The 13,926-nt window shown below is 36.1% G+C and overlaps 2 protein-coding genes across 5 annotated transcripts in view; both read right to left on the minus strand.

Moving 5' to 3' along the window:
- The window catches only part of LUZP2 (leucine zipper protein 2), a 654,481-nt gene that overhangs the window by 132,656 nt on the left and 507,899 nt on the right, over positions 1 to 13,926 (minus strand). The window lies entirely within an intron of this gene.
- Positions 12,373 to 13,885, minus strand: LOC119536414 (serine/threonine-protein phosphatase 4 regulatory subunit 2-like). Its single transcript, XM_037839187.1, has one exon. It carries the CDS (start codon positions 13,826 to 13,828, stop codon positions 12,581 to 12,583), a length of 1,248 nt encoding a protein of 415 aa, XP_037695115.1. The 5' UTR covers positions 13,829 to 13,885; the 3' UTR covers positions 12,373 to 12,580.

Raw genomic sequence — 13,926 nt, forward strand, 5'->3', positions numbered from 1 at the left:
ATTGCCTAGTTGCTTTCATGTTCCAATGACAGAACTGAATAGTTGTGACAAAGACCACATGGCCTGCAAAGTCTAAAATATTTACTGTCTTACCATTTACAGAAAATATTTTCAGGACCCCTGCCCTAGAATATTGCCCACCTTAGGCCCCTTAAGAAAGTTTAGATCCAAACCTAAACAAGATTCTGGGGTGGTGGGTGGAGTTTTGGGCGTTTAATTTAGTCAAGTTAGAGGAACTTTGAAATTATCTTAGATTTTTCTTGTATCTGTCCTAACAAAGTATTAAAGCAAGCCTTAAAGAACAAAAAGATGTTTAGTCAGTACTTTACTGCATGTTATATCAAAAATCAACAATCTTCAGAAGATAAAATCCAGAGACTCTATAAAGAATCAAACACAATGTCCACCACAAAATAAAAACCAACTAGATATTCAAAAAAATACGACCCATAGTTAAACAAAAGAGTAGACAATGAAATTCAATCTCTACGGGATCCATATATTGAATTTAGCAAGGAAAGACTTTAAGATGGTTATAAAAATATTACCAAAACTCAAAGATAATGTACTATTAGTGAGTAATGAGACAATCACAGCAAAAATATTATTATAATAAAAAATAAAATTTTAGAAAGAAAAATGTATTATTTGATAAACAACAAAATGAAGATGGCAGAAGAAAGGTCATTAAACATGAAGTAAGAATAACAGAAATTTTCCATTCTATAGAGCAGCGAGAACAAAAATGTTTAAAGAACATGGAAAGGGCTCAGAGATTTTTAAGACAATACAAAACAATTATCATTTTTTCACTGGTGTCCCTGAAAGAGAAGAGGGTAGAAAAAGTGGGAAAATTAAGTTGAAAATTGAATAGGAAGAGGAGGATTTCTGGTTTCTTATCTAGCATGTGATGGGCTTGGAAGTCCTCAATTTCACCCTAACAATAATAAATCAGAAAAACTGAAAAAAAAAAAAAAAAAAAAACTTACTGGATCCACTAGAGAATTGAGATCACAGGGAAAACTGTTCCCCTGGAATCTGCAGAAAGAAGAGATATAGAAAATCAGAGCCTACCCAGAGGAGAAGTCTGGGAACTGCCCTTTCAGCAGGAACCATAATAATTATATCATAATTGACAAATTACTAGATGCTCAGGGTGGACCAGTTTGGGAATTAAAATTTCCAGGGGACAAATCTTAGGAAGTTTCCCATGCTTTCCTTCCCCTGCCAGTTTCTCACAATGAAGACAGGTAAAAATTCACCTCATGCTTTCAGCAAGGGCCAAGGAAAAGTAACCATTTCAAAATATGCTCAGAGCATTCTGCTCTCTTTACAATAGGATTGCCCTCAAAAGAAACTACTTTTCATAGCCTAACTGACTTGGGTTTTATCAAAGCCTAACCGATGTGGGGGAAAGGAAGTACCCAACTGCAGCACCTTCTGATCATTGTGTCTCACTTAAAGCAGGAAAACAAGATGAGAAGTCATTGGGAGGTCACAACCCAGGGGCACAAGCACACAAAAAATTGACCACATTAAAGGATTACAGACTGGTTTTCCTCACCCCTCACCACATCAGTGGGGCTCCTGCATAATAACATAAGGAAATAATGTCAAAGCAAAAACCTTAGTTAGGAAGTCTTTAGGGAAATCCAAAGACAAATGGGAAGAGAAACAAGGACAGCAAAGGAAATTTTAGCCTCTGACACCTGTAGCTACAATAAACAATAAACACAGCCTAGCCAGAAAACTACAAATCCTTCTACTGATAGCCTATTCACCTTTTCACTCAGTACATCAAGTCCAAGCTAGCATTAGAACCAGACTCAGATATGATAGATATTGGAATTATCAGACCAAGAATTTAAAATAACTATAAATATGCTAAAGGCTGTAATGGAAAAAAAATGATAACATGCAAGAACACATGGGTAATATAAGCAGAGAGATGAAAATTCTAAGAAAGAATCAAAAATCAATAACATTGTAAGAGAAATCAAGAATGCCTTCGTTGGATTCATCAGTAAACTGGGCACGACTAAGGAAGGAGTCAGTGAGCTTTAAGATATGTCAATGGAAATTTCCAGAACTGAAATGTATTAGGGAAGTCACAGACACCTATTAAGCATCCATCGCCCAGACCTCATCTACTCCCATCTCTTTCCCCGGGGAAGTCACAAACACACACTAAGTGACCATTCTCCAGCCCTCCACCTTTACTACTGTGTGCCATTCCACAGCTGGGGAAAATGTTAAGTCTAATGAAAAAGACTGATCAGACCATAAACCTGGAAACTGGGAATAAACAGCCCCATATGTTAATTAAGGCAGGAATTCTCAGTGGCAGTGACTCCTCCCCACAAGTTGGATAAAAACCACAATCAAACAGTATAGACTTGTCTCTCTTCTCTGAAGCGAAGTGGGGCATGCAGAGCTGCTGTTTACTAACCCTGTCCTGAGCAGTTTGGCCACCTTGGAAGACCAGCCATGACGGAATTTCTTCCCATGCCCTTTTGACTCTTTGTGTTGTGCAAGTAATAAAGAGATAGCTTGGTCTCTCTTCTCCAGCACAAAATGGAGTGGATGGAGCTGCCATCCATCCACCCTGTCCCAGAGCAGTTTTGGGGCACCCTGGAAGGCCATCCATAGTGGGACTTCTTCCTCTGCTCTTGTGGACTCTTTGTGCTGTGTAAGTAAAACTGAAATCATTTGCTGACATTTCTTTTGAGCCTTGAAACTGTTTTCCCATAATGCACCACTGTAGCAACTTGCTCCGCAAAATGCAAAAGGGAAAAATAATGCAAAAGATTGCACAGAATGTACAATAACTATGAGACAATTACAAATGGTATAGCATGTGTGTAATGGGAATACCTGAAGGAGAACAAAGAGAGAAAGCAATAGAATAAATATTTGAAGTAAAAATGGCTGAAAATTTTCCAAAATAACTGACAGATGTGAAACCACAGACCTAAGAATCACAGAGAAGACCAAGCAGGATAAATAGTAGAAACTTCAAACTTAGGCATACCATAATGCAGAAAACCAAAGACAGAGAAAACTTTGAAAAAGTAGAATTCTTGTAATTCAAAAGTGAAGGAAAAATAGACTTTCTCAGAAATACAAAAATTGAGAGAATCTGTCATAGTAGACTACTTGCCTTGCAAGAAATGTTAAGATAACTTCTTCAGAGAGAAGGAAAATGACATAGGTCCTAAACTCAGATCTGCACAGAGAAGAGAAGAATGAAGGTAAAATGAAATTTTATTTTTCTTATTTTCAATTGAAAAATATTTTTACAAATTAACAGCAGCAATATGTTGGGTGATTATGGCTAAAGAACAAATGAAAAGCATGAGAATATGTTATAAGGGATGGGAAGGAGGAATTGGGAATACTCTGTTAAAAGGTATTTGCACCATCTGTGAAGCAAGATAATGTTATTTGAAAGTGACATAGATTAGTTGCAACCATTAAAAAAATTAAATAAATATACTTATTATGCTAAGAGAGGAGAGAAAACGGAATCATCTAAAATGCTCAATTAAAACCAGAAGAGACATAAAAACAATGGAAGACAGAAAAAAAAAAAAAAAAAAGACAAAAAGAACAAGGGCAACAGATGGAGGGAAACAGTTACAAATATGATATTAACCTAACTGTATCATCATTTTAACGTAAATGGTCTAAATGAACCAATTAAAAAGACAGAGACTATCGTAGAAAATAAACAAGACCCAACTATATGCTGTCTACAAAATAAAACACTAAATATAAAGGCACAGATAGATGAAAAAGATGGAAAAAGATGTACCATGTTAACTGGAGTAGCTATGCTAATTTCAGGCAAAGCATATTTCTGAACAAAGAAAATTGACAGAGATAAAGAAGGATATTACGTAATGACAAAAGGGGTCAATTCTCCTAGAAAACTTAACAATCCTTAATGTATATGCCTTAACAACAGAGCATCAAAATACGTGAGGCAAAAATTGATAGACTGCCAGGAGAAATAGACAAATCCATTACTATAATTAGAGACTTCAATACCACTGTGTCAGTAATTGATCCAGCAGGCAGAAAAACCTGTAAGGATATAGTTGAACTGAACAGCACTATTAACTGACTGGATCTAATTGGCATTTATAGAATACTTCAACCAACAACAACAGAATGCATCTCAAGCTCACATGGAACATTCACTAAGACAGACCGTATCTTGGGCCATAAAACATACCTTAACAAATCTAATATAGAAATCATTCAAAATGTACTTTCAGACCATAGTGGAATTAGGGTATGAATCAATAACAGAAACACAGGTGGAAAATCCTAAAATATATGGAAATTAAGCAACACATTTTTAAGTAACATGTGTCAAAGAAGTCTTAAGATATATTTAAAATTATGTTGAACCAAATGAAAATGAAAATACAACTTATCAAAATTTTGGGGGTGCTGCAGAGGTAGTGCCTATAGGGAAATTCACAGCATGGAATGCAAATATTAGAAAAGAAAACAGACCTAAAATTAGTAATCTATGCTTCCAACACAAGAAACTAGAAAAAAGTAGAGCACATTAATTTCAAAATAAGCAGAAGAAAAGAAATAACCAGAATTAGAGCAGAAATCAATGAAATTGAAAACAGGAAAACAATAGAAAAAATCAACAGAACCAAAAGCTGGTTTTTATTCTTTGAGATGACCCCCAAAATTGATAAATCTCTAACCAGGCTAACCAAGAACAGCATGATCCATGAAAGAAAAAGTTGATAAATTGTTTGACTTCATTAATATTTAAAACTTCTGCGCTGTGAAAATCACCCTTAAGGAAATGAAAAGTCAAGCCATAGACAGAAAATATTTGTAAAACATATTTGATAATGGATTTGCATTGAAGATATGCAAAGAATATTTTAAAAACTCAACAACCAGAAAGCAAACAATCTGGTTAGAAAAGTTTACAGTTGAAATGCTGATTCTCTTAGAGAACCATTTTTGAACCCCAAATAAAATTTAGTATTCTTATTATCCTGTGGCATATTATGTTTTTCTTCCTAGTACTTTCAACAGTTGTGGTATTCAAAATGTATAACCATTGATAGAATGGAAACAACCAATAAAATATCAGTGTGTCCTGAATGCTGTAGCAGTATGGGAATCCCTGCTAGACAGATGTCAAGCAATCAAGCAATATCTAAGCAACAGCAAGATGACAGCTGCTAGACTGTCTTGCCACAATTCCACAGATTCAGTAGTAAGAAGACAAGTCCAAATTAATTTGGAAAGTTTATACTCACATTTAAAATATAAGGAAGATCTGCACACCATTAGCAGCACATGTTCCTAGTCCCACTGGATGACCCCAATCCAGGGGTGCCAGATGATAGACAACACAAGTGGCAGGTCTCTGCCATTGAGGAGCCAATTCTATACTACAGCCAAGAAGTTTTATAAATTGAATCTGTACACAAAGGGAGGGCAAAAAGGAAAGCCCCTGCCTCACCCGTGGAAGGAGGCAGATGAGAGACTAACTTCATAGCAGCCTCATGCAAGATAGAAACCTGCTACAAGAGAGGGAGTTTGACGAGAAACAGCCTTATCACAGATCTTAACAAGACTACCTACTCTGCTATGTTCTATGGAGGATCATGAGGCATTCCACCAAGACTTAGGTCAAATTACAGCTTAGCCTTGCCTTTGTGACCTCTGTGGAGACCTGCAAGGTTCTCAGGGCATTGTGGCAGAGCCACTGGGCTAAAACAGGTGTTAACCATTTATTACTGAATTGCACTTAAGTTCCGGGGGAGGAGAGGCAGGGAAGGGTTCCAGGAGATGAGCCAAGTTGACTGAGGGAATGGCTTTTTTCCAATTGGAACAGAAATGTTTTAACATTTGAACAACTTGCATGATTGTACTAGTGTATACTGGTTAGTTCCATCCCTATTATTACAATTGCCATCAATCTGTTTATCTATTTTATTGTATTATGCCTGATTCCCTCATTGAACAACAGGCTTAGTCACAATAGAGGTTGCTTCAGTTGTGTTAACCATTGAGTCCACAATTTTCAGGACAGTGCCTGGTACCTGGTGGATGCTTAATAAATTTTGGACGAACGAATGAGCAAGTGAATAAATTTCACGCCGACATCACATTCTGTACTAAGAAAACAGGTTTCTTATATTCTGCCAGATCAATTACAATTTTTGTTTCCAGATTTGTGTCTGAAGTGCCACAGTCTTTACAAGAATTCTGAGTAGTTGAACACTTTGAAGATTGTGAGTTTTCATTTTAACAGACCCAAGAATTCTCCTTGAGAAGCTTTCATTCTATCATGTAAATCTCTTTTCTCTTTCAGGTAATTGATGTGACAGACAGGGCTGAACTTCCTTTTAACAGGCACAGAAATTGATGTTTTGTTAACATCAGTAACCGGAGTGCAGAGCGGGCATTGGATAAAATCCAGCATAAAATTATGTACATGTCAGGATTATTCAGTCAGTGGTAAATATTTCCTATAGGTACTTTTTTTTTTCCTACATGAATTTGATTGAATGTCATGGTCCCCTCTATTTGTGCAAGTCCTCCTGCCATTTCAAGGATGAATGGAGCCAATCTTTTTTTTTTTTTTTTCACTGCAAAAGTATGACAGCTGTACTATATGCTTATCCCAAGTATTCATTCAAAACTCGATTCCACCAAGTGAATTCTCTTGTTAAAAATCAGCAAATATTGAAATATCTACTTAACGACTTGGAAAATTTCCTTTCACTTTGAAAGTAAACATTTTTCCTTTGAATTCATTTTTAATACAGTTCATAGGGATTTTTAATCTATGATCTATTTCCCAATTCACAGTTTTGTTTTTGTTTTTTTTTCCTTTTCTCTTCAATTTAAAAGTGGAACCAACAGATACAGAATTAGCAATTAAGGGTTGATTAAAACTATAGGGAATACCTGAAGCCCTAGAGATATGGGGTTTCCAGAGGTGTAAAGAAATGCTCTTCAATCTATATTAACTTCTCACCTTTCATGTAATGGGATATAATGACTAGAGCCACCATTTTTGTGCACCTTCTATTTTTAACACACATTAAATAGCACTTAATGCATGTGTGTGCTGGTTTGTATGTATGACATACCCCAGAAAAAGCCATGTTCTTTTATGCAATCTTATAGGGGCAGACAAGTTGTGGGTAGGATCTTTTGATTAGGTTGTTTCCATGGAGATGTGACCCACCCAACTGTGGGTGAGACCTTTTGATTAGATTATTTCCATGGAGGTGTGGCCCTGCCCATTCAAGATGGGTCCTTAAGAGAAATCAGGGACTGACACAGACCCAGATGCTTGGAGATGCAGACAGAAAGACATTTGGAGATGCTAAGCTAAGAGATGAAGTCCAGAGTTCGCCCTGGCAAAGCTAAGAGAAGACTCTGCAGACATTTAGAGAGAAACGCCCTGGGAGAACAAGAAAGGATGCACAGGAGCTGAGATATAGAAGCTAAGAGAGACCAAAGCCCAGAGACATCTTGGAGAAAGTCATTTTGAAACCAGAAACTGAGAGCAAAGGCCCAGTAGACACCAACATGTGCCTTCAGAGGCGACAGAGATGTTCCGGATACCATCGGCTTTTCTTTAGTGAAGATATCCTCGTGTTGATGCCTTAGGTTGGACACTTTTATGGCCTTAAAACTGTAAATTTGTAACCAAATAAATCCCCTTTATAAAAGCCAATCCATTTCTGGTTATTTTAAATAATGGCAGCCTTAGCAAACCAGAACAATGCAAGTCAGATTCTAAACAATTTATAAATAAATAATACAACAGCCAAACAGCTGACCATTTACTAGATTTGCAAACAGAAGTTTGCGGAAGTCCAGTAAACTATATAGGTAATAAGTGCCAGAAACAGAAAACAAATACAGATCTTGATGATTCCAAATCCCACCCTCATCTCTATCAAATTCCTCATCTCTTTCAATTATTACTGCGAGTGTTACCTGCTCAAAGAGGTCCATTCTGGACTATTAGCAATGCAACTTGCCTCTCTTCCCAAACTGGCTTTCCAAACCCCAATCCCCGATTTTCTGTTTGTTGAGTACTGACTATCTACATGTACTTGAACACAAGCTCTTCCAAGGTAGAAATCTTTTTTCTTTTGTTCACTGTTGAGTCATTGTGCCAGTTTGGATGTATTGTGTCCCCCAAAACACCATGTTCTTTAATGTAACCTTATGGGAGCAGATGTATTAGTGTTGATTAGGATGGAATCCTTTGATTGAGTGTTTCCATGGAGATGTGACTCAATCAACTGTGGGGGAGAACTTTGATTAGATCATTTCCATGGAGGTATTAACCCCCCCCATTCAGGGTGGGTCTTAATTAAATCACTGGAATCCTTTAAAAGTATTCACAAACAGAAGGCCTCAGAGCAGCTAAGAGTGACATTTAGAGAGCAGCTAAGAGTGATATTTTGGAGCTGCTGCTTAGAGAGACATTTTGAAGATGGCTGTTGAAAGCTGATTCTGACATTTTGGAGAAAGCCATTTTGAAATGCAACCTGGAAGCAAGCAAACACCAGCCACCTGCCTTCCCAGCTAACAGAGGTTTTCTGGATGCCAATGACCTTTCTCCAGTGAAGGTACCCTATTATTGATCCCTTACCTCGGATACTTTATGACCTTAAGACTGTAACTTTGTAAGCAAATAAACCCCATTTATAAAAGCTAATCCATTTCTGGTGTTTTGAAAAAAGGCAGCATTAGCAAACAGGAACAGTCATATAATTACCTGGGAAAGTCCCTGGCAATAATTTCTCAAAAAAAAATTTGTTGATTGAATGAAATATTTTTACACTATGATATAGCCTAGAAGGTCTTTCCTAGGATTAGAAACACTATTTCAAACATGATCAGAACACAGAGCATGTCATTGCTTCTCAATAATTGATAAAAATAGTAATACTAATAATTATTATTATAATGATGATTAAAAACAAATGGTCTCATTGTTTTTAACCAAGCTACTACTACATTATTCAATATGTGGTAATCTTGTTACCAAATCTTACATTCTCCTCAGCCACAGGTGCCAGAACATCTGATGAATTGCTAAAAGAAAAATGATGATTTGTATTCAAATCAATTCAGTTCGAGTCCACAAATATTTATCAATTACCTTCCATGGGCCAGTAAATATGCAAACAGTGAGGATTATAAAGATGCATAAAATTGTGATCCTTTGCTCCAGGAACATGCTTCTTGGTGGAGGATATGGTATACAAACTCACAATTACTTCCCATTTAAAATAGTATATGTGATAGAATAGAGGATGGTGTGAAGTTCTGGTGTTGTCAATTTTGATTTATTTTTACAACATTAAGGGTGGCTAGAGGAATAAAAGTTTTTTTTCCATGCTACAGCAAATTAGCTTTCCAATTTTATTTTTAAATGAGAAAAGTTGACTGAATATCTTCTGATCTCTAATAGCATAAATTTTAAAAATATTTAAATATATCCCATTTGAGCTAATTAGGATAATGACAAGAGCCACTAGTAAGGATAAAAAAAATACTGTTTCCTAAGCACAGGTCTACACAGGACGTGTACATGAACATTGTGAACTTTTAACCTAATCTTTTTCATTAAATGCTGTTGATTAAGGATATTAGAAAGATTTCTGAAATGTATGTTAAAATACTTGGTTATGAGTCTTTTTTCATTAACTAGCTTTGAGATTATGGACAAATCACTTAATTTTTTAATTCTTAGTTTTCTAATCTTTCATTTACCAATGAAAATTAATGGAAACTTACCATGTGCCAATAACTGTACTGATATTTCAATGGACTGTCGTTTTTAAGCTTTAGAAAACACTGTGATATAAGCATCATTGTTACAACCACTTTGCAAAGCAGGCAAGAGAGCTATAAAGAGGCTACACAGTCAGTGTGGCCATGGTTGCATTATTAGTACAAAGCAGGGTCAGTACTCATATGCTTGATTCCAATACCCCCCTCTATTTAAGCCAATGGGTTAATTGTTCCCAATTATCACACCATTTTGGGCTTCACAGCATCCCAAATTATATTAAACTGCAATGGGATACAAACTCCTCCTCTTCTCATTTCATCAGGAACAAAAATGTTGAAATAAAATCTGGGGTTTTCACCTGAGGCATATTTCATAAAAACCACCACAGATAACACATAAAGAAAACAACAAACTTTCACACTGTTGTCTTGATTAATGGAATTTTCATATGCAGTATGTGTCATAAATTTTAAGAAATTTAGAACTAGAAAGAACCTTAGGGTGATAATTAATCTTATCCTTCACTGGGTTTTCCTTCTCAATAAAACAGTACTAAAATTTTAACTATCTCAAACGATTGTTCTAAGGCTTAAAGAAGTTAATAAATTCAAAAGAACTGACGCACAACATTTTTTTGTGTGTGGTCCTTGAGATAATTATTTGAAGTTAGAGCTGTAGCTTTGATTTCAGGAAAACAAAAACAAAAACAAAAACAAAAATGGTCTTTGTAATCCAATTCCTTAGCTTCATTGGTTCCCTGAAGAAAACAAAAAGAACTACTTGATTTCTGTTTTCCTCTCCCATCTGTCACTGGTCTATCCTTACAGTTAGAGAGGTTACATGCCTTGAAATTGTTGTTGTCAAAATGGGGGTCAAAATATTTATTTCACCTGCCTTGCAGCTGTCACTTTGCTTTACTTATTTAGCCTCCATAGGACTTACTGTGTTCCTGGGTCATGATCATGGCGTAAATCTGGGAATTCACAACTGGGTAATTAATGAATGAATAAATCTCTTCTAAATGACACATTTTACCGAGCATGGGAAAATATTTTTTCTGGACAATTTGATAGATTAAACATTGCAAGGAGGTGTTATAAGTTTTACTGTTCCTCTTTCTTTATGTGCCCTTTATTCCTTCCATCCTTCATTCATTCAATCTTTCCATTCATCAATTCAGATACTACTCAACACATACAATAATCATTTATCCTTCTTCTCACATACGTAACTACTGACCCAGTATCTACAAATTTCCCCCATCTACCTACTCAAACATCCATCCACTTACACTTCATTTCATTCATTCTTTCTTTTTTTTCATAACATTTATATTTATTGCTTTATATGAATACTGTATTGAAAGCCCAAGCATTCAGTTTACACACAGAAATTATACAATTATATACCACTTCACAAAGGCAGTGAACACATTACATTCTACAAAATCTACTTTACAGAAATTTAAAAATTCTAAATATCAAAAGGTACAGCTGGAGAAACAGGTATAAATTTGGCAGCCAGTAATTTTGACAGGGAAGTTGCAGCTTGCATGACTTTAAATATGTGAATTTGAAAATATTGAGTTTAGAGTAATCATTGTGCTTTGTGTTGATCTGAAAAATATAACACTGGCTGTTGAAGAAGCATGTTCAAAAATATTTAATTCACTTCAAAATGTCATACAAATTATGTTGGTTTCTATGTATCTCTAAAGCTTCAGTCATTTAGCTCAGGTACATTACTAAAGTAATATATTAATTCTTCCAGTACAGTGGTGTTTCATACCATTGATATTTGCATACTCTAGAATAATTTAGAAAGAAATGTGTAATATTCACAATGTTTAGAAAAGCAAGCAAAAGGTCAAGGAACCTGCCCGGTTCTTCTGAGATGGTCTTATGTCAGCTTCATAAGCATTCATTCTACAAAATAGTAAGCTAACGTTTGAACACAATTTCCAAGATAAAGCACATTTTCTCATAAATAATGAAGTCTTTTTCTCAGGCACCTCAGAAGTATACAAAAGAATTTTAATTTGGACAGATCACTTGGAATGTGTTTAACCTGGTATTTCAATAGACTTAAGATTTACAGGGTTTCACAAGGGCCAAATTTTATTTAAATTACTCAGAAGAGGAAGTAACTCTTCTGAAAGAGGTGAACTTAATCATTACCAATAAAAAAGTATCCACCTTATTTATCTCTTATAGAAACAGAAAAATATAACATTTCCCCCCTTAGAATAATATATATATATGTATATATGACTTAAAGTTCCATTGTACATAGTCAAACAATAAAATCTGGAAACCAGCATGAAACCCTATAATTCCCATGTTAAAATGCTGAAACTATGACCAAAATATGAAAACTGCTAGTTGTCAGAAAGAGACAAGACAAAAAGCTCTCTTGCATATGTATAAACTAAATGTGATAATTTCCAAAAGGTTTTCAAAATTATAATTATTACCTTCCAGTTTAAAAACTTTAATTCTAAATTAAAAAAAAAAAAAAAAATCTATACACAAACCACTGATTTGACCAGACCAAAAAAAGTCAGTGGTAAGCAGGATCCAGAGGAGCTGATAGTCACAGTTCTCACATGTACAACTCTTTCAGGATTTATCCCATAAAGTACTTTATTTTACAACCTGCTTCTCTTGCAAAACTTTATAAAGGTCCACTTTATTACATAAAAGTTTTATACAGTGTAAAACCAGAACTGTAGGTAAAATACTGCATCTAAATGTTTCTAAATAGTTAGTCTTGTTCCATCGGTTCATCTGTAACTTCTGTGGACTCGTCGTCATTTTCCATGAATGACTCTGAGAGAATCTCTCCCTTTTTACTGGAACTGGATCCTACTAATTCTTCTGTTTCATGACAGTCAGAGCCACTACTTACAGAGCCTGTATTTTCACTACCTTCAGAATGTAAATCTTTCTCAGCTTGAGACAGACCAGATTCCTCCATTTGATTATTTTCCTCAGAAGTGTCTTCATTCACAGTTAAGGCATCACCAGATTCTTTTTCTTGATTTTTTCTTTCTGGGACCATTTCTCTTGATGTCATAAAAGACTCTTCTTCTTCCTCTTCATCCTCTTCTTCATCCTCTTCTGTACAGTGCTGCCTGGAACAACTACTTTCTTTGTCTTTATCCTGAGATGAAGCTGATACTTCTGTTTCTTCTACCGTAACTGAAGAAATTTCACTGGAAGTTGTTTGACTGGCGGTCTCTCTGATTTCACCTTCTTTGTCAAATCGGAGTCTTTTTACCTCATGCCCTTCAGCTTCCACAGCATCTTCATCTGGATGTTTGTTTTTTATAGGGCTCACTGAGGAACTTTCTGATCCAGATGTCAGGGAGTCACTGTGATTTTTGTCCTCATTTTGCTGTAAGTTTGACTCTTTGCTATCTGTGCTCTCCAGTAAGCCATTTGTTGTCATTGGAGCTGACAAAGAAACCTTTGGTCGATTAAGTGGCCTGGGTGCCCCAGGCCCATTAATATTAGACCTCTCAGTATAACTTGGTGAATTTCCAGGAAACATAACACCATTCATTCGATTCAAACTGCTAGAATTGTTTTTCTCTGAAGAAGGATAAACACAGCTAACAACCATCACATTCTTTTCGACTCCTCTGAGAAATTTGTCTGTTCCTGTATAGTTTCTCCTTGGATCTGTTAGCAATTCACACAGTCGCTGAATAGTAAAAGGGATACCATTAAATCCAGTGACAATTTTCAGTATTCTTTCCTTCATTTCATCAAAGGGAATGTATTCGACATTAGGGTTGGGAGGACCTCTTGGTTCAGGAGCTGAAGTTCTGAAATCATCCATGACTTTCTCCAGTTTGAAAATAAAATAACCTTTAAATTGGGACCACTGAATCATTGTTTCTCCAGTCTTGGCTACATGACAAAGAAACTGATCCAGGACAGGACAGACTTCCTTTTTCCCTCTTTTCTCAAAATCTTTCAGCGCCTCCTGCAGCCTCTCGACGTCCATGGCTTCCCGGAGTCCCTCGCAGCCTCCGCCTCCCTCCGCGGGTCTCCCGGGGACCGGAACGCCTCCCCCCACCCCCCCGACGCCCTCCCCTTCCCTTG

This window comes from Choloepus didactylus, chromosome 6 (genome assembly GCF_015220235.1).
Source record: "Choloepus didactylus isolate mChoDid1 chromosome 6, mChoDid1.pri, whole genome shotgun sequence".
Taxonomy (NCBI): domain Eukaryota; kingdom Metazoa; phylum Chordata; class Mammalia; order Pilosa; family Megalonychidae; genus Choloepus; species Choloepus didactylus.

Bases quoted from the DNA above. Each gene is read 5' to 3' on its own strand.
- LOC119536414 (XM_037839187.1), bottom strand. From the start codon at position 13,828: ATGGACGTCGAGAGGCTGCAGGAGGCGCTGAAAGATTTTGAGAAAAGA.